Source organism: Corvus kubaryi, unplaced genomic scaffold (assembly GCF_017639235.1).
Source record: "Corvus kubaryi isolate FWS band 111438036 unplaced genomic scaffold, C.kubaryi_AGA036_p1.0 137, whole genome shotgun sequence".
NCBI lineage: Eukaryota > Metazoa > Chordata > Aves > Passeriformes > Corvidae > Corvus > Corvus kubaryi.
The window spans coordinates 28,140,795-28,165,134 of NW_024580671.1; the positions used below are offsets into that span (position 1 = coordinate 28,140,795).

General features: G+C 44.7%; 1 protein-coding gene across 8 annotated transcripts in view; it reads left to right on the top strand.

Moving 5' to 3' along the window:
- Positions 1-19,298, top strand: part of LOC121659777 (histone H2B 5-like) — a 20,087-nt gene extending 789 nt beyond the window's left edge. The window contains exons 1-3 of one of the 8 annotated variants that reach the window (XM_042018278.1): positions 7-138; positions 1,898-2,057; positions 14,322-19,298. In XM_042018278.1, the coding sequence (XP_041874212.1) occupies positions 14,354-14,734 (381 nt within the window). In that variant the 5' untranslated portion in view covers positions 7-138; positions 1,898-2,057; positions 14,322-14,353 and the 3' untranslated portion in view covers positions 14,735-19,298. Of the gene's footprint in view, positions 1-6; positions 139-175; positions 641-1,897; positions 2,058-8,687; positions 8,813-14,321 lie in introns of those variants that run through there. The other 7 variants (XM_042018271.1, XM_042018273.1, XM_042018272.1 and 4 more) reach the window with 7 other exon arrangements.
- The last annotated feature ends 5,042 nt before the right edge of the window (positions 19,299-24,340 follow it).

Consider the following 24,340-nt stretch of genomic DNA (forward strand, 5'->3'; position numbering starts at 1 on the left):
CGCGGCCCACCCGGCGCGGCGCCCGCCGGATCTGCGCGGAGCGGCAGCGAGCAGCCCCCCAGCCCCGCCGGCTCGCACCTGCCCCACGCCCCACCGGCGCCTGGAGCTCGCCTGCGGAGGAGTCCAGACGCCCAGCAGGCAAGACCTTCCCCTGCGCTGGCTGCCTGCGGTGCGGCGGCGGTGGGCACCGCACGCCGCAGTGTCCGCAGCGGGGCTGCGCTGCCCGAGCATGCGAGCTGCCGCACCTCTGTACCGCGATGCGGTGTGCGGGCAGCCCTGCCCTGCCTCGTGCCGGACCCTGAGCCCCGCAGGGTCGGGGCTTCGTCTTTCTCCGGGCTTGGCGAATGCACCGAAACGGTGTCAGCCTTGCCAGTGCTTTGCTGCGATCGTAGGAATCGTATTGCCGGAGTTCAGTGCGCTCCTGTTAACTGGGGGCTGAAGGCCAAGCCTGGGCAGGGGCAGGGCTGGGGGCCGCAGCCTGGCACTGCCTGCAGTGGGGCAGCGGTGCCCACGGACTGGGCTGGCCGTCTGCAGCCTGACAGCACACATGCTGAGGAGCCCAGGCCCTCAGGGAAGGAAGGGATTATCCTGTATACAGACCCCCACTGTGTCAACACTCTGTGAGGTTGTTAATTATTTAGTAAGTGTATAGGGCTGTAAACCGTCTTCATGCACTGTTTATTGTGTTTTGTTTTGCTTGTCATTAACCCTGATCTTTTTTTCATAGCTTAAGAAATACAGGGAGTATATGCCATAAGAAACCCTTTTATTTCTCATTCCTCTCACCTCCAGTCTCACGGGTTTGGTGATGCAGGGGCTGCCTAAACAAGTGGCTGCTGTGCAGCGTAAGCAATATTATACGATTTTGTAATAGATTTGTCCACCTCAGCGTACGCCTCTAGCGCAATGGAGATGAGCTGTGGTTTGCTGGGCGGCGTCCTCCAGCGAGCCCCTGGAGAGGGTGGCCCTGTCTCCACTGCTTATCTCCAGCAGATTTGTCCATTTGCAGGGTGGTGATTGATGGCACGTTGTGTCCTCACCAGCATCCTTGTATTTCACGTCATCTCATGCCCTTTGCATGATGGCTTTGTAACTCTTTATTTTTTGATGTCAAGAATTTATGAATCAAAAGATGGGGGAGTGTGGAGGCTGAGTCAGATTGTGAAAAAGGAAAGCCAAGAGAGAGTGTGCAATTGCATATCACATTTACAAACATGGTTTCATTCATCTCCATATGTTGCTCCTGTTACTACTAATGAAGCTCTGGTTTCTCAGATTGGAGCTACACTGGGAGCACTGATCTTCCTGGGGTTTTTGCTCTATAGCCTCCATAGTATTTGTGTTACAATATGTTATTTTCCTGATTTTGTTTTCATTACATTAACATGTTAATATCAGAAAGAATTTGATAATATGAATGTACTTCCCACACACTCCCTCTTGTTCCTATTATTTGATGTGCAAAGGAGTGACAGATTATTTGCAGGCAGCAATTTCTTTCCCTCTATACTGGTTAAATTTCCAAATTATAATAACAAAAAAAAGCTTTTTTCCTGAGCGCTTACTCCTGTTTCCTTCCTCTTTCTTTCCTCATTTTACTAATGATAGCCAAATCCATCATGGTGATTTTGGAGCTGCAGGAAATTTACCTTTGTCTACTGAAAGATTTCTACAGAAGCCTTTTATAGGCAAAGGGAGCCAGAGAGGAAGGTCTGCTTTAAGCAGAATGGTGTCTGGGGTTTTCTTCCCCAGCAGGGAGGTACAACTGTGGAGTGTACAGTAATTAATTTAGTCCAATGTTGAGACAGAAGGAAGAATGATTGTATTGGCAAAGAGGTTTTTTTCAAGTACCAGATTTAAGCAGCAATTTTAATGACCTTTGTGATTTCTGTTTCAGACAAAAGGCAGCAACCTAGTACAAGGCTATCGTTATCTTCTCCCAGCGTCATCCTTTGTTCTCCTTGGAATTAGCCTGTCACTTCCTAGGGTTTGGCTCTGTCCCTTGTTGGGACAGCAGCACCTCTCATCCGTGACTTTGAAAAGTGCTGTACTGGCAGGTGATTTTTTTTTTCCACTGCTTATTTCACATATTCTCTGCTGTGCACTGTCTTTTTTTCTTCTTATGACCTTCTTATGAGTCTCTCTTTTCTGTGTCTTATTTATGCTTCAGTATTTCTGCCATACCAAACATTGTGCTCATTACTTTACCTGCCTTCTTTGTTTTTTGTCCACTCATGTCTTTTCTCTCATTTTTGTTCCCTTTCATATATCTTTTTCTTACATCTCTTTTTTTCCCCCCTCTGTGTCATTCTTTTTATACCTGCTCCTGCTCTCTCCTTTCTGACATCTTACTTCTGTCCACTGCCTTACTCTACCTTCCTCTTGACATTTTTTCTCCAAGCTGTTCGTTTGGTCACTGTCCTTTTCCTCCTGTATGTTTACATATATTTTATTTAAATATTACATATATACGTGTATACATCTATCTCCACGTCTTCAGCTCTCCAGCTGAAACAAAGAAATTACTCATGTTGATAGTCTGATCCTATTTCATCCCTTTCTCAGCACCTGAAATACACTGCTCCTGCTCTTCCTCAAACATATGTATTGGGTAGACTGAAGGATTAAATATGGGGGAAATGTTCCTAAATTCAGAAGTGTATTTAAGAAAGCATCCTTCCCAGGCTGCACTGTGAACAGAGCAGATGTTGTGTTCCCACTGACAGTACCAGAGGGGGCCTTTAAGCCCCTTGAACTCAAGGACATAATGACATTCTTTTTACGTTTCTCAATTTCAGGAGTTTTGTAATGAAAATACTATAATTCTAAATGAGGGACACTGGCATATCTTTGAGTTATCTCTTGGATGCTGAACTGACCCAAAATAAGACCTCACAAAACATTTTTCTTCCCCCAATTGTTTTGTTTTATGCACTTGTTAAGCCACTTTTGTGCAGCTATTGGGAGAGAAATGCTTTCTGCTCGTCAGAGCTAAGCTCTTCCTCTGAAAAGGGTTCTGTGTGGGGTGAGACTGGGATCTCAGCTTGTCAGCTTCCCTTTTTTCTGGAGCCAGAGGGAGAGGAGAGAGCTGTGACTGCAGGATCATATGCATTGGGTGGGAGATGGAAGAATAGATGCATAATCCACCCTCAAGGCTGGGGGGAAGAGTTGTTTAGTAGTTTTTCCCCTTGGCTATCACTGACTACAAACACCGTCATTGGGGATCAAGGGAAATTGTTAGATTTTGCTATTTAGAGTCTTAGTTTTGAAAAATATCATTTATTATTTAACTACTTTTTTTCTTGTTCAAAGAGCATACTACTAACTGGCTGGAATGAAAACAGCTCCATCCCACGGATTTCACCTCCGCTTTCTGGCAGCTTACCTGACTCATAAAGAGAGTGGGGGGTTTTATATGCCACCTACATCAACTCAACATTTTCCTTTGTGGTGAGACTTAATCACCACCCTTGTCATATTATTTCATCGACCCTCTTGGAGTAGGAATTCTTTACCTTTCAAACCAGACTTAAAATTTCTTATAAAACAGGGTCAGGGTTTTTTCCTGAATTTGGTGAAAGTACATAGGTGGTCCAATGCAGTAAGCTTTTGTGTGTTATTTTATAAAACATAGCCTTTACCCAAGGATCATGGAAGAGACAGTTTCCATTTGCAGAGAACACATCTCTGACACCAGATGTGTCACCTCAAGAGTTGAAATCCATCAGCTGGAGGTAGAGGACCATCCCCCAGGTAATCACTGCAGGTGGTGTGTGCTGAGGGAGAAACTGTGGGCTTTTAGCCACAATGATCAAGGATGGGCAAAGTTTGTCAGAGGCAGTGCCTATATTAGACAGAGTCAGGAAAGATGGACATGCTTTTGGGTACATCAGATCTTTCCTTATAACCTGTTTGTATAACCTGTGTGACTCTCTCTCTTGTGGGGAGAGAGATTGTATGAAGTAGACTCATATTTGTCAAGCAGAAAATACTGCACGGAAGAAGACTGAAAGGTAGGAATGAAAAAAACCACAGAAGTGGCAACACAATAGGTAGTGTGTGCAGGAGGCAATGGAAGAAAGGGTAGGAGAACAGAGCCACTCCAGGAGGGTTACTGGGAGTTAGAAAGAGGACATGAGTTACCCTAGAAAGCTTGCACAGAAAAGCCTGTGACATTTTTTCTGAAGAAATTCCTCAAATGAGGTAGGGGAAGGGCAGAACGGAAGGTACCGCTCTGGAGCTCAGCACTTAAAGATAAAACCTAGTGTGAAGGGAGGCCAGGGTAAGCATTTGGTAAGAGTCTCCTCACTTCTCTGTCACAAAGGCAGGTAAAATCAAGGAACGAGAAGGAAAGGGAAAAATCAAAAGGACTGAAGTGAACCATTGGGCAAATATCAGTGAAGGAAGGGTAGGGTAGGGAAGGGAAGCTGCTTCCATGTTGACAGAAAGGGAGAAGTCCTCTTTGGGTCCTCTGGCGTAACTGGAAATTGACTGAGTAACAAGTGGGGTGCTACAAGACTGGAGACAGGGAGCATCCTGTCAGGAAGGAGCTGTCTGACCATACCTAATATAAATATAGGCTGTTTTCATTCTTGGTGGGTTTAAGTCTCAAAATGCACTGCAGGTGCAGCAGCTCTGCCCTGAAGATACAGACACTGCAGCTGTCTTGACCTTCCTGTACCACCCTCCTCTTTCTCACATGCCAGAATTAACCCCGTATTATCTCCTCTGCTGCACTGTGGGTCCTCAGCCCAGCTCCAGTCATCCTCTTTATCAATTGCACCTGCCTGATAACCAGGACACAACTCAAGATAAGGACTTAGCAGTCACCTGCAAAGATGTGTTTCTGGAAGCAGAGGCACTAATGAGCTCTGTGGAGAGAGTGTGCTGGGAGAGGCACCAGCAGGAGGGAGAAGAGCAAAGGGTGAGCACTTCATCTGAGGAAGGAACAGCTTGGGAGACTATTGGGCTAAAGCAGTGAGGAAACTAAGGACATAGAAAGCTCAGGAGGAAAGTGAATGTGGGAGGATGGAGCCAAGGATGGTTAAAAATAACAGTATTGTGCAGTTAATATGGCACTCCACTGGCATTTTAAACCTGCTGCCTTTGAAAACCCTTCTGAGTTCTGAAAAATGAGCTTTGCATTTAATTGTTCTAGTTGCTACTGACCATCCAGGACCACTGTTATTTTGTCCAGCAACTCCCAGTTTCTTCACTGCTGGTCTACTGGTTGCAACTAAGTCTTCAGCATATTGCTCTTTGCAGTCTTGCCTGATGTAAATATTGGTGTATCCCCAGTTATGCCTTGATTTCTCTGGAAGGGAGATGGTTTTTTAGCTTGCATCAGCGTAGTGACTAGCACACTAAATCCATGTGATAATGATGCTATCACAAATCAGAGGTAAATTAAAACACTATTCACAAGCAAATTGTACAGTGTGGAATTTGGGCATGGACTAACTTGACAGCCATTTCTTTTAAAGTTTCTGGAGAGCTGCCAGTTTTTCAATCCTGTGGCTGTTCAGAGTACTGTGTTAGTCTATGTACAAATGCCACATGTGAGACAGGACCAAATGGCAGCAAACCTGCTGGGGCTTTGAACCTCCTGGCACTTGTAATGGATGTGAGAAAAAGAAGGAAGGAACAATAAATAAAAGAATAAAGGAAAGACAAGTACAAAGTGAAGGACATCTGTGCATTTTGATAACAATTCTTCAGTAGCACAGCACCATAGAAGAATGTTGCCTGGTTAATGTAGAGCAGTTACTTGCTGTGCTGGAGCCATTTCCTAGATTTTTTTTTTTTAATACCAAGTTTTGTCTTTGAAGTATGGAAGGAACGGATTTTTTCATCTTTCTCCCCTCCTCCCTCGCCTTTATCCTCCCACTTCCAAGTAAGGATGTAAGTGAGGTTCCCTCTCATTTCCAGTGTAAATTTATTCATGAACATTTTAAAATGGCTTATTGTCAGTTCTTGTTTCAGAGTTTACTTTTACCTTCAATAACTCTTGTGTCCTTAGTGCTCATCCCTATCTGTTTCTGGAGAAAAGCCAGCTTGCCTTTTCAGGGGAGCTTTGCCGGAGCTGGCTGTCCCAGCCCTGCTTCTCTTCTCTCTTTCCATCTAACAGACTCTCCATTTTCCTGCTTCCTACAGAAGATGACCTCTAATGCTCAGAGGACTCTCTGCCTGTGGTAATGTGATCTGGTGGCAGCAGCAGAAAAAGGTGTCAGCAGTCTTGGATTGTGTTCCCGAGCCGGTTATTGAATGATGCGAGATCTGGGGAAGGACGTTTATCTTTGTTTCCCTGCAGGCTCCAGTAATAGTCGCACATCTGTTTTACAGTAAAATTGCTTTTACTGTGCCAAATTAATTATTAATACACACATTACAATATTTTCAGTATCCTGTAGCAGTGAAATCAGATGCTGTGCCACTTGCTGCCCTTTAGCCTGTGGCATGGCATGCAGTCCTTTTGGATATACCTGCCTGGTACCCCCACCTCCCGTGTTTACCCTCTGTGTTCCCAGGCACCCAGGTGTTACCACCACGATAAAGCAGTTTTCACATATCCCTGACTTTTTTGATTGCATGCTTTCTGCTATTTTTTCTGAAACCATTTTCAGGACTTGCTGAAATGTGAGTAATGTAACTGGAAAGTGATGATTGAAGTGAGAGACTCTCATTTAGAAGGAATGTCGGTCATGATTGATCACAGCTGAACATGTCATGCCCTTACATGACACTTTCTCCCCATGTAGGGGGAGAGCTGATGGTGGTAATGCCCAGGTCTGTTGAGCATACATGCCTTAGACCCATATACATACCTTGAAGGTTGTTAAAAGATTTTTCTGAATTTATGTCATCCATGGCATTGAGAATATGTGGTAACACCTGCATTGTGATGTACCTATCACATCAGTCATAAAAGCCTTAATGACCTTGGTCTGTCTTCAGCCTAATATGGGTACATAGCTTTCCACTTCAGCATGGGTTTATGTCCAAGTTATTATTCCCCGTCGGTGTGGTTTGGCCAAACTACGCGTTTTTGGGGTACAATCTCAGCTTTTGTTTCCTTTTGCTACATAAATTATCTGTGGCACTGGAAAAGGGTTACAGGAACCTGCTAAAACCTGGGTATGGGGTGTGTAGGAGGAAGAAGTGCCACATGTGTCTGCACTGGTTCCCACATAACTCCTACCTTAACTTGGAGCAGCTCTCATCTCTAGGGGAGGCTGCTTCTCCCTCTCCCACCCACTCTCTCCTTACGGCCTGCAGGTGCTGGGCTGTAGCTTCTCTCCTATTTTTGGCTGAATGGCTGAATTAGCACATTTTTAATGGATGCCTTTTTCAGCACTTATGAAAATAGTTTAGAATTTTGATAATTCTCCATTACTCCATAAAATGCATAAAAATAGTTTGCTTAAATGTGATAGCAGTTCTTTAGGCTTATTATCATTACTAGTTTAGAGACCATGGCTCCACTGTAGAAGGAGTTATTTAGATATAGCAGCCTGAGTAAGTTTTTGCTTACTAAGTTTTCTGCTTTTCCAGAGAAATTGAAATGATGTAGATAAAAATCAAGGGATTCTCATTTTTGATACAGCACAGAGCAATTCATTTCAGATCTGCACTTCTTATTTTCAATAGCATAGGGTGTCATGGAGTAAGTAAAGCACCTTTCTTCCATTGGTATTACAGACCCCAGTCATCTATGATTTTTGTTCTCACACCCATCTCCAGTGGTCTGTACTTTGCAAACCACCAAAAAGATGTGTAGAGCTTGTGATGCTTCTGAGCAGCGGAGCTGCTGTGATGTCTTGCTCCTTCTGCCCAGCAGGATTGTTCCAGGTCAGTTGGAGATCAGCTGCCCTTACATGGGTAGCAGGCTCTGACCTCTCCCTACCTCCAGAGCAATTTTGTTGTGTCAGTCTAAGGACAGGAGCTAAACCCTGCAACTGGACACAGGGTTCCTGCTGACAGGTTAACTCCCCGTGGGTCCAGTTGAGTGGAAGTGGGATATGAAGGGAAAAGAAGGCTGTTGCTTGAGGAAAGGATTCATGGCAGAAGCAGAAAATTCTGATGATTCTAAAACACGGAGAGGAAGCTAATGCTGAATTTTATGTTGTGTGAGGTTTTGAGTTATTGATAAAACCCCGGGAAAGAAGTGAGCCTGGTTGTGTTCTCTGTTGGACTGCGTTGGACTGAGGGCTTCCTGAGGATGGTTGTGATAATACAGAACCACAGAATGTTCTGAGCTGGAGGGGACCCACAAGGATCATCTCCTACAGGTTTCTCTGAAACCCCGGCACTCTGTGGGAGAGCTGGCTGGAGTGTAATTGTAGCAAATGCTGGTACTGTATACTGTATACTGCTGGTACTGTATACTGTACCCCATATACATTTAACAGGTATTGATCCATAGAAAACATCATTTCTCCTTTTTGTATTTATTGGATACTGTTGCTCAAGCTTGTAGATCAGAGATATCCCAAAGCAAGTAGACAACGAGTACTCTTACAAAGAGCAGATAATAAAGCTTTTTAAAGTACTCATTTATTAAGAGTAACAAAACCTTGATAAAATATGAAGTCTGATTTTTATAAAGTACTAAGCCTTTTGGATTCTAGTGAAAATCAATGTCAGCTGTTGGTCCTAAGCATCTCTAAACATTGTACTTGTGGTTTCAGACCTGTGTTTAATCCCCATTGACTTCAGACACTCTTTTAATCAGCATGAGGACTGGCAGTGTTTAGTCTCCTGACAGTCATTCTTCTTGCAACATTGTCTCTCTGTTGCTCTATTTGACTTGTGGGTAAGATTTTATTTTCTTTAAAATTTCAATGTATCTTCTCTGCCGAGAGCTCTGATCTAGGGTCCTGCTCCTTACTTTGTAGGTAATAATACATAATCTCTGATTGATACCCCTACAGCCCTGAGAAGTACTTGCAACTTGGGCAGAAGTAGCACAAGAAATTACAGCCGTTACTGGTGATTAAAAATGTGCTTTCTAAAAATCATAAATTGAAATTATAGAAAAGAACAGAAAAGATTCACATAGGGAATATTCTGTACTGAACTGCCAAGCAATGGGTTAACACAAGCAAGGTAAATATCAGTCAAAGAGGTCAGACACAGTGCTCTGTTCTGCTTATATTTGTTCTAAAGAAATCTAAAGATCTGTGTGAACATTGTGTGTCTGTGTCAGGGACTGAGTTTGTAGCATTTCTGTCTTTGTAAGGAAGTAGGGGTCATCTTTAGTTTTAACCTATAGTCACAGTCCTCTGTTCACTAGAAAACTGGATGTGTATATCCAAGTTGGAAAGGTAGCCATTTAAATGTAAACTTCACAGGAACAGTGATACAAAGTGCAGCAGAGCATGTGGAAGTGGGGATGGACTCTTACTATCAGTGCTGGATTACTTGGGAGGAAACCTAGGATCCCAGAACTGTTTTCTGCACCCCTCCACCATTGGAAGAAATCAGGCATTTCAGATTAGTTTACCTTATTCTAGGAAATTCTCCTCCTCTTTACTTCAAAGCAAATATTACCTCATCATCACATGCTAGACAACATACCAAGGGAAAAATTCTTTCCAGACCAAAATATGACTGTCAGTTTTTGCACGAGGCAACATCACCATATCTCACAGTGACTCATCATGCTTCTGATCTGCTTTATACCTGAAGCAGAGCTTGCTACCAAATAATCACAAATATTGTTTGTTTTCTCGTTACTATATAATGAGACCTGACAGATGAACAAATTCTTGTGTAATAGTAGATGGCTATACATAATAAAAGGAAGGGGATTTGCAGTTTGCAGAAATTCTCTTTTCCAATAACAGTCATTTGTTAACACCTGGTAATTTGTAAGCTATATTTACCAGATCTTACAAGCATTTCAAAGCAGGTGAATCCATTAGAAAGCCTTTTCCTTTTGGTGGAAACATTCCCTAATTTGTGTCCTTTGTGTTTCAAAGAAATAAAACAAAAAGCAGCAGCAAATTTCACTTTATATTTCTTGGTATGTAGGCATAAAGGCAAGTATTATTTCTTTTATACAGTAGGAGAAAATGAGGAAAGGGGCAGTAATTGGACGGAACTAACAAGACATTCCTATTTAAGGGGTAGAACTATCAGCAGGTGCCCATTGGCTCTCATTTACTTGAGCAAGGATTAAAGCAGAACATCAGAAGATTAACAAATATCAGAATTTCAGATATCCAAAGGATGAGAGCTTGAGGTTTTCCTGCAAATGTTTAATTTGTCACCAAAACCTCCTAAGAACAAAATGCTGATTCTAGATATGTAACCTTTATGGTTGACTAGGAAATTACAGAAGGGGCATGGGGATTTACAGTGGATGCCCCAGAGCTCATCAATGGAAAAAGAAAGTAAAAATGGAAAAAGAAAGTAAAAATGAAAATGGAAAAAGAAAGTAAAAAAAATACAAGTGCTGTTTCCAGCCCTGCATGAGGAGAGGTCTAAAAGGCCAGCTCATAATCCTCCCATGGTCACCCATGCACAGTGCTGGCACCAGCTTGGCACTGGTCCTACAGATTCAGCAGCAAGGCCAAAAATGAACAAAAATCCTGCAGGAGCTTCCCTGCCTGTCTCTCTCCATTGATATATCAAGCCTCAGGAAAAGAGACAGCATCAGGTTCCACGTGGGATTTCTCAGCAGGGCTCCTCTCCCATTTTGGATCTGAGAGACTGGTGATTTGTATCTTTGAATATGTTTTTCCGTTCACTTTCCTTTTAATGATGCTGAAGAAAGGAGTGTCAACACAAAGGAAGATGTATCTGTCACTCTGCACCACTCTGGTTTCTGGCAGCAGTCAGGCTGCTGCTTGCAACTGGCTGGCAAAATTACTGTGGTTGGTTTTGTTGCTGGTTTTCTGAGGAAGGAAAAAACTGCCAGCAATAACTGATTTAACTCAGAGCATACAGAGCCATAAAGAAAAAAAATGTTCCCAGAGATTTTCCTCAAAAACCTGAAACCTTCCAAGTGTGCTGCTTGAAAGTGCCTTCTCCTGCATGGCCATACCCTGTGTCCCAGGGACTTCAGTGGCTTGGAACTGGAAATAAACACCATCTCTTCTTAGGGGTCTCTGTGGGAATCTCAGGCTGCAGTATCCCATGGGAACACAGCTCGATCAAGGGAACACAGCTCATAAAGCGTGTTCTACCCAGTTTCCTTCTCCAAAAGTCACAGAATGGATGAGGTTGGAGGTGCCTCTGGCAAACATCTCATTCAGTCCATGCTCAGAGCAGGGTAAGCCATGCCCAGTTAGATTTTGAGTATCTCCAAGGATGGAGATCCCACAACCTCTCTGAACAACCTGTACCCAGTGCTTGGGCTGCCTCACAGCAGGGAAGTCAATCACGCTGGAAACACTTCCAAAACAAAAACTAATAATTGTTAACCTCTTCAGGTTCTCCCTCCAACTCTCTCTTTTTTTTTTTTTTTCCTTAAGGAAACAAAGATATGCAACTATTTTTATAAAAAGAAGCCATTCGTTTAAAGGTTGTATAGTGTTTCCCTCAACGAACTCTCCACATGGACACTTTGGGAATAATCCCACTACTTCTGTCTTTATTCCAGAGCGGCACCTGCTGTGGTTGCGTTGCACTGTTGACAGAAGGGTTGGTGATACTGTTGACCATTATTAACATTATTTATTTAGCACCTGGCAAATGCACTCAGGCTCTGTGTGCTAGGCACTGCCCAAATAAACCACAAAGAACACAACCTGTTTTCAAAGAAGGTGTTAAACAGTCAACTGCAAAGAAATGGGTGGAGAGAAGCATAAGCTTTTGTGCTAATCTCTGAACTTCAGCATCATTGCTTCCCACACTGCAGCCGTACATGGGAGAAGAGTGAGGTCCACGCTGTGCTACCCAAGGGTATTAGCTGATGAAATGGATGGAGATGTCCTGTAGATGTGACCTGTTCTGGAGCCATATGAAATCACTCTAGTGCCTGTTGGGCTCTCCATTCATTTTTTAAAAGCTGCAGTAGAAGTGCTCTTAAGAATTAATACATATTTTAGAAGGATATACTTTTCAAAAAGCTTAAGAAATACTCATTTGCATTTTTCAGTTGTGGTGTTTTTCAGTCAGGAAATGAGCTCAAAAGAAAAAGAAGCAAGTGCACAGTTATTTCTTCTCATAGAAAAATCATTTTCCATTGAAAAAACATGGTTTTGAGTCTACAAACAGAGCAGTAGGGGATTTCTTTTCCCAACACTGCTTCCCAGATAGAGAAAAATAGGAATAAAATTTGTGATTTCACCAGAGGAAGAAAGTGTGGTGTTTAAGGGGGTAGGTGTCAGTTTTGAAGGGTGTCCAGAACTTTTGCAGCAGTCTAGCACTTGCCCTTCCAAATGCCTCCTCTGGGAAGAATGCCAGGAAAAATTAAGAAAGGACATGGGGTGGCAGAGTCAAAAACTTAGCACATGAAAACCATGTCTTTGGAGAAGAAAGTGCTTTTCTGGAGTAGAAACTCAGCTCTAGGGACACTGGTGCCAACTTTGGCTTCTAGCCAGGAGGGTGTTTCGGAGGGCTGTGGTGGAAACCCTGCCCCCCTGCTCCATAGCATCCTGAGCGATGCCGACCTGCCCTTGCAGCTTGAAATGCCCAGTGTTGCGCCTTGCCCAGTGGCTGCCAGACCATGTGGCTCCCAGAGCCCAGCCCTGGTGCCTCATCGGGCAGAGCAGCCAGCAGTGGCCCAGGTGCTCGCTGCAGGCAGGAGGCAGCATCACATAGGCTGATTTGGAGCCTCAGAGGTTTCTTGTGTGATTTGGAAGCAGGTGCTGGTATCCACTGAGCTGTGGGTGTGCACATAAATCCAGCCTCAGGATCAAAGATGTCTCCTTCCACAGGGAGCAACCGGGAACTTTGTATGCGCTTGGTTGCAACTGTGCTGCTGCATCTGGCTCTGATTGCAGATGGAGAAACCAGACATCTCACTCTTTCCCAAGGAGAGACAGGGCTGAGCATGCAGCCGTTGCTTTGGCACAGGCACCATTTAGGTCCTTCCCTGAGACTCTCAGTGTGCAGACCATATGTTACATCCCAGCTTTCTCTCTCCTGCTTACTTCTATCCATTTTCCCATGTGCCATCAGCCCTGAAGCTCTTTTTTCTCTACTAGTCTCTCTTGGCCAGCAGACTGTAATTCCTAGGTCATCTTCAAAGGAGACGCAGAGCAGTAAAACCCAAGCCCTGGGGTGATGCTGGAAGCTTATCCTCCAGCAAAGCCTGGAGGAGCCTTGTCTTTCAAGATAGCATTTGAAGTGTTTTCTAAAACACAAAACCATTTACCAAGTTGCAACACAGTTTTTCCCCTTGGCCCATGTAGTAAAGCACATGTAAATTTGTGGTGTAGGGGAGGCACACAGTTTTTTGATGGGTTTACATACTGTTTTTTGTTACTGCACTTCTGGATGAGAGCAGTCAGCTGCAGGTCATGGCTCTGCAGGTTGTGACCTAGTGAAGAAAATCTCAGAGGGAGGATTAGCCATCTTTGGTGTAAACTGAGCAGCAAAGCTTGCTCTCTCAAAAGCGAAAAGCATCACATAGCAGGAAACAATTTTTTCCATCAACATGTAGCCCAAAAGCACTTTGCTTTTTGACTCCTGTCCACATTTCTGTTTCTCTGCCAGGTGATTCCTGCCACTTCCTCTAAGCTTTTCTACTCTCTAATATTTTTTGATAGCAAATGTGAATACTGAGACATTCCTGTAGCTCAGCTAGCAAGCTTAAAACTATATTATTTTTTATATTTCACTGTAAAACATGGTGCCAAACAATAGCCACAGAAATGCAAGTGCCCTCAAAAGAAACTTTTACCTACATGCAAATAAAAAAGGTTTTATTAGAGATTGTAATAACCACATAAAATCATTTTAACCAGTGTCATATAAAGGTGGCTTTAGTGATACCTTGCAACAGTCTTGGGCCCACTCCAGCAAGATTTGATTTAATCCATGCTGCAGTTAGTGTTTTCTTTAGAACTTCAATGTTCTTCTCAGAAAGATGTTCAGGCTCCATCTCATATTTACTAAGTAGATGCCAACTAGGCCTGTGTTCAGAGATGTTGACAAGGCTGGGGTCATAGGAATTTAAACAGAAAACAACAAAAAGCCATACACCAACCAGAGAAGTTCTTGCTGGCAGTTCAAAAATACACAGGGTTATGGGGTATTTGTCTCAGATTCAGGGCTGTTGCTTGCCTCCAACTCAGACTCTCTCATCTTGCAGTACAATTATTCTGTAGAAGGTCAAAAAAGAATTAGATTTTTTTGATGTTCTCTCCAAGCAGCTCCAAGACCGAGCAAAAGAGCTCTCAGGATGCCAGAGCCAGCAAAGTCAACCTCAGCCCCCAAAAAGGGCTCCAAGAAAGCTGTGACAAAGACGCAGAAGAAGGGTGATAAGAAACGTCACAAAAGCAGGAAAGAGAGCTACTCCATCTATGTCTACAAGGTGCTGAAGCAGGTCCATCCTGACACCGGCATCTCCTCCAAGGCCATGGGCATCATGAACTCCTTCGTCAATGACATCTTTGAGCGCATTGCTGGAGAAGCCTCCCGCCTGGCCCATTACAACAAGCGTTCTACCATCACGTCCCGGGAGATTCAGACAGCCGTGCGCCTGCTGCTCCCAGGAGAGCTGGCCAAGCACGCGGTCTCGGAGGGCACCAAGGCTGTCACCAAGTACACCAGCTCCAAATAGCCACACATCCCCTCTGCAATGGGACCATCGAGCACCGGGCCCTCCACGCAAGCACAGGTAGGCAGCCATGGTCTGGATGAATGTCACAGCTATTATCCACAGCAATTTGCAGCCTTGGGATGGGCATGAGAAGCTGCCCAGAGGATGAGGAGACAGTGATCTGGAGGTCAACTGGTTTTCATAGTCTGTTCAGGATGTGGAAAGGATTTACTGAGGCTGGTAGTGGAGGCCCCAGCTTTCACATCTCATTCAAAGAACTGACCAACCATAGTATATCCAGCCTCCTCTGTGCTTGGCAAACATTCATGTTTGGCACTGGGAGGGGGGACTGGCAGCAGCAACACAGAGACACCATCCCTGAAGTCTTCCTGTTTGACTGCTTCCTCACAGTCATCTGATAAGGGTACTGAAGAGTCAGCGCTGCATCCTCTCTCTCATAGCCTGGATCCCTCCTGGTGTGCAGTGGCTCAGCCCACCATGTGCTGGCAGAAGTGGCATCAACAGCTACCAGGCACATACTGATTCAACAGCTATCTGTGCTTGACAGCCTGTTTTGAAGAGCAAGCCTGGCAGGCAGGCAGATGCCCACGTTAATACCAAGCGCTAATCCTCCTCCTTGCTCCTGATGGATGAGCCATGGAGCAGGATGAGGGTGCTGGCGCTGGAGCTGCCCACTGCCTCCCACCTTGTGCTAAGGTGGGGGGATGGACAAGGTTGGATGTTGGGAATGGGTCTCTACCTTTCCTGGCTGCTGCTTTGCCTGCCTTAGGACTTGCTTTGGCATGGAAGACATTGCTAATTCTGCTGCTTTTCAGAGACTTTTCCTGCCTCAATGCTGCCTGGGTGCTCCCTTCCACCATAAGCGTGGGCAAGACGGGGTGGTGCCCATGGGGGTCCCTTCTCCTGTGAGCACTAGGGTGGTGCAGGACAAACAGCGCAGAGGTTTTGGGCAGGGACTGAGGGTTTGGGAAGGCAGCTGGTGTGGGAGCAGAGCTGATTCGTGCATTTTGAGGGGTGGGAGGAAGCTGGCTCCCCACAGAGATCACTGCAGGCAGTTCACCTGGCCCTGCCCTTCCTAATTCATTCAGCAATTAGAAAGCAAAAGCAAAAACGGGGGTTGGGTGGATATATAGGGACACTTGCCTGCATCCCAGATATTTTAAAGATTAAGTAATTTTGAACTACTTCAGATACTCCCCATATCTTTTCAAAGTCCACAGTGAGGTGAGCAATAATAAAACTGTGATAAAGCCATAGAGATTAGTGGAGGAATGTCTCGGTTACAGGTTTATCTTGCCCAGACTGCTGGATAGCAGAAGAGCCTGTGTAGAACTGCTGTGAAGTTGAAGCTTCCTACTCAAAACACAAAATTAGCCAACATGAAAAAAAAACCCAAAAAAAAAAACCTCAAAGTCTCTGGTAGGCAGTAACACTCAAATAAAAAATACTCATACCTAAAATAACAACAGCTTTCTGCAACTTACTCTGTAAATAAAGGGAGCAACAAAGAAATAGGATCCAGAAGTAAGTGCAGATTCTCCCTAAGCTTCAATACCTTGTTTTTAATTAAAAGGTGAATTCATATCCCAGAATAGAAGCTGTACAGTACATTTCTGTCTTTCCCCTGCATTTATCTCTGCCCTGTTTCTTTACACTTTGAGAGTGATTGGGACCTTTGACAAGTTTATGTTGGTTTTGGAGCCGTAGGACTCTGCAGTTCCAGAAGATTCACATTGCAGTCATTTTTCCAGTTGTCTGAGGAAAGGAGTGCATAGCCCTGCTCAGAAACCTGAGAGCAGCCTGGGGTCTCATGTGGTCTCTGTGCATGAGTAAAGGTCAACTTTGTTTATGGGCTGTTCCCACACCCCTGCTTTGGGCGTGAACACCCAACACTTGAAAAGGGGCTTTCCTCCCATGCTCTGCTCAGTGATAGCACACAGCTGTGTTTCATAGCCTAATGTAGTGGGAATCTCTGGTGATAGCTCTCAGAAAGAACAAAACCCAGCTCCCTGGGTGCCAGCACCCACAAGGAGCAGCTCCCAGCAGCAGCACCTGGATTCAGTAGCATTGGTAGCCTGGGCCTTTTGGCAAGGACACTTTGCAGGTGACAGCTTAGTACTTCCTTTTATTTTCCAATCAAATAGTCAAAATCAGATACCAAAGATTAACATGTACCTGCAATGGGCCTAGAGCCACCACCCTGGACCCCTCTGCCAAAAGAAATCCAGGCAGTGGATGATGCATTAGGGGAATGTTGAGAGTGAAGGGCTGGATGGCATTGCTGGAACTTTCTTCTTCTGTCCCTATGAGCTGCAGGTCAGAATTCATCCCCTTGGGGAGTCCTCTTGAAGGCAGGAATTCAGAGTGGAATGAACCCCCTCCAGTCCAAGCAGTGTGTTTGAACCAGGACAGACATCTCCCGGCATCACCTGGCACAGCCTCTACACTCTTGCTCTTTTGAGCAGAGCAGAGTCCCCCTTCTATCACCACAGGCTGCAAGAAATCAGGAAAATAAAATTAGCTATTGGCCCTCCAGGGTCTCCTGGGCACCCTGGGGAGCCAGGAGTGAGGCTGAGCACTTGGCGAGAGCTGCTTGCTCCATACTCCTACTCAGAGTACTGGTCCCATTTTCTTCTGCCACTGTTGCCATTCTCCATTTTTGGAGATTGTTTCAGAGAGAGGAGAACCAATGATTTAAGGCTACGAAAATACTTGAAGGCTTCAAGAAGATTTTTATATTGTCTAAAGCCAAGTGACTGAGACTGATCATGTCCATGCATTTATAGTTTAGGTTGTCCTTTCACACATCATTTGCTCTTCACTGTCCCTTTGGGGTTTTTTTCACTCGCTCTTGACGATATGAAGCACAGGACTGAGGAACTGATCCATGTTAAAACTTTTTTTCCCCCCTTTTTTTCAAGCTTTGTTTTAACCCTGTTCTGGTGGCTGCTCTGTTCTGTCACTATTATACAGACACTTGTGCCAGCAAAGGGAAGGGATGATCCAGGAAAGACGAGGCTGGTATAAGCTAGGACTGACATAGAAACCATTTGGGAAGTTAATGGCCCTAGTGTCAAGAAAAAATGAAGAAAGGAAATTGAGTCCTGCAGTGGTCCCACTAGCAGCGAAGATGTGGCTTTTAAATAGTGCACTATGGATGTTGCCCTTGCAGTGTCCCACAAGCAGTTTCTCTAACAGTCCTGATGCTGGAAATCAAATACGGCCTATTTCTGCAGATCCCACAGGGCTCAAGTGTTTCTCAAGGGAAAGGCAGCAGGTTGGGAAGGGGACTCTGCTCCCATGCAGCCACCCAGCTGTAGCAACTGGAGGTTCCTTGTTCAGCAGGCAAACCTACAAGACCCTTCCCACAGCTGCCTGCTGCTGGACAGGACACATCCACAGCAGTTTAGTGGGAATTAGTTTGAATGTGATGAGCTTGGGCTGAGCCTTAATATTAGAGGCAATAGAAAGTAGTCTAAAAGTTCAAGGATCGATTGTCCACTAAGTAATCTGAGGTGTGACATACTTCACAGTTTCCTGGTAAGGAGGTTTGCTGCAGAAGATGGGTTCTGCACTACAGGATCCGTGCTTCTAAAAAATACATATTTCCAGCTCTGGAATTGAGAAAATGTTTTAAAACTGAAGATAATATACCAAGCCCTACTGTCCCTGCCTGATTCCCACTGCAGTCCCAGAAGCATCTCTGGGCCATGCCTGTGTTTTGCCAATTTAAAAAGTAAATCAACTACCTATTGTAAGTTGGAAAGAAAGATGAAAAAGATGATACAGCCTTGATATTAACCTCTTATTAACCCCAAGGACATCACTGCACTGAGTTATTTGTTTTCATGTACAATTCAAGAGAGAAAACAAGCTGCTATAGATCTTCTGATTTTCCACCCTGCTTCCCTAGAAGGGCTTAAAGTCCATCTGCCTTTCACAGCAGAGTTCAACCTCTGAAGGAACTGAGTGACCACCTGCATGGAGTCTTGCTCCTGCTCAGGAGAGACAGGTTTTTAGTCAAGCATGCGGAAAATGAGGAAAAACAAGCGTGGAGGACAAGTGCCTGTCCTGGACACAACTGTGTGTCCCACGGAGGGACACTAAAGAGCCCTGCCCAGCAGAGCTGTGTGCCCTGTACACCCTTCGCACAGGTGACAGGCAGCCAAGTGGGTAGCCCCAAGTCCTGCCACCCCTGGAGCAGAGTTTGGCATGGCCTCTGCAGAGCCCTGAGCATTTGTCCCATCATAGCATTTCCTGATGGTTTACATCCAGATCAAATTGTTTACAGGGAAAGGAAGAATGGAAACTAAAAAACAAAAATCACTATCTGACAGAATTTGGAGAGTTTCCTGGGACCACCACCTGGGGAGCAATCTTTCATGCTTACTCCATGCACAGTATCTCGTGGGCTTATGTACACAGAGTTTTTCTGACAATAAGTGTTACATCAAGTATGATCCATGCTATATTGCTGCTGGTTTATGACCTTAGTGCTAATTACCTGCTTTCTGTTAAATGTCTAAATAAAATGTAATTTCCAACCTGTTGGAAGTCAATGGGACCCAGTTGTCGGGGTGTCTTTGCTTCTGCCTTATCACTGGTGTTCACAAAAAGCATTTCTCCTTCTCTGTGATATTTCCTCAGACCTGGGGTGACAGCAACCACCCTTCCAGCAGAAGGGGAGCACAGCTGGTCCTGACAAGAGGGTCAGTCAAAAACCAGAGGAGCCTCACACTGAAGGGATGTCACAGGCTGCCACTGTGAGACTTCATGGGGTGTCCTTCACCCCAAAGATTAGTGCAACATAAACATCTTTTTTTTCTCAAGCCCTTCCAGTGATCTTGTCCCAGGCAGAGCTGAGCCTGCAACCTGTCCTGGTGATCTGAATTAACAATTGCTAACACTAGAAACATCTTTTCTTGGGACTGTGAGGAGTTTACAGGCAACAAACATGGAATGAGATGTAGCATCTGAAAACCCCAGAAAGAAAAAGATCTTCCCTTTAAAGAATAATTGGTAAATACACTCCAGTGAATGTATTACCTGCTGGACATCAGCATCATAATGCACTCACTGGAGTGGGAAATGCGTGTGCCATGCTGGATACTGTCTGCTGGAGAAACAAGCTAAGACTTCAGATATGGCATGTAACAGAAGTCAGAGCTAAACATGTTCCTAGTGTCTTTAAAGAAATACTCACAAGCTGAACATAAGTGGGAAAATCAGTATTCGGAGAAAAAAACATATCTAACTGATCTGAAGTATTTATTTCCAAAGAAATAAATGTTGCTGCTTGTACTGATTTCCATTTTGATACCCCTTTCCAGAGACACACTCACAGTGCACTTTCAGAACAGAGCTGACACCAAAGTTTCAGGAAGACCCAAACCAGGTTATAAAAGGTAGAGCATAACCCTATGGTCATGCTTCTCCAGCATGCTGGGAGATAACTTTTTTTTTACTTAGTTACTATCTAATTATTACTGACTGATTATTCAAAGACCATTAATTGGACTCAGGTGCCACATGACTATGGCTGTTGGCAGAACCAGATAGAAGAACTCAGGAACATCAAAAGGAATCATGAGAGGATGAGGTTTGAATTAAGAGGAGCAGCCTTCATGCAGTGAGTAGTCCGCCTATAGAGGCTTTGCCACTGGATGTTTGAGGTGCTAGAATTGGTTCAAGGACAAACTGCTGGGAGAGAAATCCTTCAAGACTTGCTAAACAGTTTTAAACTATGCTAAAAAATATTATAGGCTGAGAGAATACAAAGAAGAATACAAAGGGGAAGTGACTGTATATCCTATTCCTGCAGTCTTTGTTGCCTGTCATAGCCACTACTGGAAACAAGATTTCGGGCTGGATGCACCAAAGGGCTGGTCCAGGTTGTCTCCATACAGCCATGTAAAGTCTGATTTGGACTACACATGAACTGTAAAGAGTTTCAGGCAGTTTTCTTAGGCCTATGGAGCTTAGAACTAAGCATAAAAGCAAGTTTTTTACCTTCATTTTCTGTGTGGGTCCTGCACTTGCTTTGATGGTTATGTGGATTCTGTTCCCCTGGCTTACATGAAAGATGTGAGAGATGTTTTGTTTCTAGAATAGTTAGGGTTAATAAACACACATGGTGTGAGAATGAGGAAGCTTCTGCCTTCTCGTATAATGGAAATCTGTTTTCAAAAACATTTCACATTTTCTCCCTTGAAGCAGTTGATTTTAAAAAAAATACCAATTTCCTGCCTTTTAATGTCCATAATGCTAATTCCACCCCCTGACAAAAAAATCTTTTACAGAAATTCATTCAGAAAAAAAATTCTTACAGATTTAACTGTCTTCTAATTAAAGAAGAATATTCTAATAGTAATAGAAATGGGAGGATTGGTACAAATGAGAAAGGAATGGCAGTGGGTGGGTGTGAGGCACCAGAAGGGACCAAAGGCAGGAGACTCTTAAGTGAATGCTGCAAGAGGGACAGATGCTGGTGGGAACTCACTGAGGAGCTCACCAAGATGCCAGCACACACAGTGTGCTGCTGTTTGGTGTGGTGTCCTGTTAACCCCATGATTCTGTGTGTTCCCCTGTTCCCTCCCTAGCCTTGGCCACTCCCTCGGTTTCTCCCTATTTGTTCTGTACCCCAACCCTGCCCAGGGACCGCCCCTGGGCCCCTGACAAAACCACCCCGCACCCAGACCACGCTGTCTTTCTACCTCTGAGCATTGCTGGGACAAGATGTGATTAAAGCCATCTCACACCCTCATGAGAGACCCTTCTCTGCCTCCTTTACCCCCACTGCGTTGTGACGCTGCTGCTGCCGGAGCCAGATCGCGGGGCTGTCCCAAATGGACTCCGGGATGCGACTGATGGCATGGCCCTGGGAAACCCTCACTGAGCTCTCAGGGAGCAGCAGCCTGCTAGGCAGAGTGCAGTGGTTACAACAGTTTGGGACATGGGAAATGAAGGGCGGGGACTGAATCCTGGTTACTGCCAGGGGTGGAACAGGATGGACAGTGTGGTTGCTACCAGAAAAGGTACAAAAGGCACATCTAGAGCCAGCACGTCACCAATTCAAGAGCAACACAGGAAATATGATGCAGACATGAGGGCATCGTCCTTCATGCTCCAAGTAATTGCAAATGGACAACACATATCCACAGCTTGGATACAGCCATTTCGTGAGGGTGCTGCTTTAAAATAGTTTCGCCTGCCAATAAGGAGACAAGGCACTCTCCTGTAGGGATTTGTGTTGAGTTTACTACACTGCGGCTGCTCATCAATCATTTAGGTGCATCCAGCTTTGGGGCAGGAAAACCATCTCTTCTTCTGGGCTCCGCTCCCATTAATGGGCCATTAAGCCTCCTCCTAATCAGGTGTGGAGAGCATTCTTTATACAAAGTACATCCGTATCTGCCAAGGCTCAGAAAAATGTCCAGCACAACTTTTCAAATAAACTAGGAGATGTTTCTGACCTAATCTGCCCCACAGGCTCAACACATTCTGGTGAATACCACGCCTGCCTCTGAAAAACGTAGCTCTGGATGGGAGAGCTATGAGTGCAGTTGATACAAGCACCCTGTCTCCAATCTTTGCCTGAGACTGTCTGGAAGAAAAAAACAAAAAAGGAGGGAACATAAGTGCACTACACTTATTCACTAAATTTCACTGAAGTGTAATTTCACTAAAGTGTAAGAAATGTGAGGGTAGGCTTTTGGTTTGTTTGGATTGCTGTAGTATTCAAGGGGTTCAAGGAAGCCTGGTCTTGCAGGCACTGATGGAAACAGGCTACTGAACTGCTCCATCCCAATAAAACCTGCCCTTGCACAAAGCTTTCTGAGGCATGACTAAGTTATAGCAAATTGGGAAGCCTACGACAGCAAGGGGTGCCTGAGCATGTTGAGAGGAAGATGGTTGCTTTGTTGGGAGGTTACTTTATTTGGGATGAACATGTATCTCACAGCTAATTTTTCCTGTCATCAAGGTAATAAAAAGTCACATCTGTGTATTGACTTCAGAGATGCAGGATCCTCCCGTCTCTTCCACAAACACCCTGCAAATGCTACACCCACATGAACTCACACTAAGTCCGTGCTGCTCCCTTACTGACTTGCACTCTGGCCCTGGGTTAGAGCCAAACAACTGCAGCTTTAGGTGGAAAACTCCATGGTAGAAAAAAGAAGAAAATCCGAATTCATCCCTCAGTGCCTTTTGCAGCTTGTTTCGTAGTGAAAGGACCGAGGCACCTCACTCTGCAGCTGGTCTTGGCTAACAAAAGCTGTCTCAGTGGGGTCCACCAGCAGTCACTGGCCACTTAGCAGGAGAGAGCCCGAGCTCTTTTTAGCCCAGATGATTCAGCACAAAGAAGCCTTTATAGCTCAGCAGCAGGCATCTCGCGCCTCTTCGCATCACGCCTCTTCTCAGGTTTTAAATACAAGGGGACAAAAGTTCTTACAAACCCCTAATTCTGTCAGTTCCCTGAACATATGCCTGAAATGCTCTTTCTGGCATTTAAGTGTCTTTAAATGGAAAAGATAGAGCTCAGGAATCACGGGACGTTGCACGAACCCTCTCTCTTTCAGAGCCAGCATCTTCCCCAGTATCTTCCCCAGCAGAGCTGATCGATGACCTCTTGTGATACCTTGAGATGGTAGGGCAGGACAGTGCACACCCCTGAACTGCAGCAGCAGAGAGCTCAGTGCAAGCAGCTGCATGCCGTGAAGGGTGAGCAGGAGGTCCTCCATGCCAAAGAGGGTACCACAGCAACCAAAATTTCAGCCATATTTTAAAGGGATTAAAAATGCATAGACAGCAAAAAGAATTTTCATAACAAAAGACTAAATAGATGCAAGTTTGCAAGCAACAGTAGCTCTCTGCTTTATGGGAAAGTTACACTAGATGCAAAGAAACCACAAGAAGAAGTCTTATCCCACCCTGCCAGCTGCTGTGGGGCTTGCAGCATCCTCAGAAACAGCCCATACCTGCCGGTCCAGACAAGGAGCCTTCCCTAGGTAAAGGTAGGATGGAATTCTGTCCTATTCCTGTGGCTGAATAGTCAGTTCAGACTGTTCAGAAAGAAATACTCAGACTTTGGAGGTTTTTCATCTTTTTTTTTTGGTTTGGTTTTGATTTTTCTTTTGCTGTTGCTTTTGCTTTTGTTTTTGTTTGTTCGTTTTGTTTATAATTTACCATTTTGATAAAATTCTTCCTTTTTCTTCAGGGTTTAACCTGGCTGTGGGTAACTTTGACACCCAGCTACACACCTGTCAAGGCCTAAGCAGGCAACAGCTCTGAAAGTGTGAAAAATGTGAAGTGAACCTCAATATCAGCAGTTTTGCTTCTGGGAACAAAGATGCCAAAGCATCTGTGTCTGTACAGGGCTGAACAACTTTCTACTGATGTTCTTCCAGTTTGTCTCTATCAAGCTGTCTTAGGAAATGCATGAGCAGGGACCCACTGTTTGCTCGCTTAATGCTATAGCACAGGAAACAAAGAAAAGGAAAAGCACCCTGCTTTCTTCCATCTGGTTGGCTGTGTGGGAAACAAGACTCTTACCTGCTAGCAGCAGAGGAAATGCTGGCTGCAGCCAACTGCTTCCCAGCACATGGC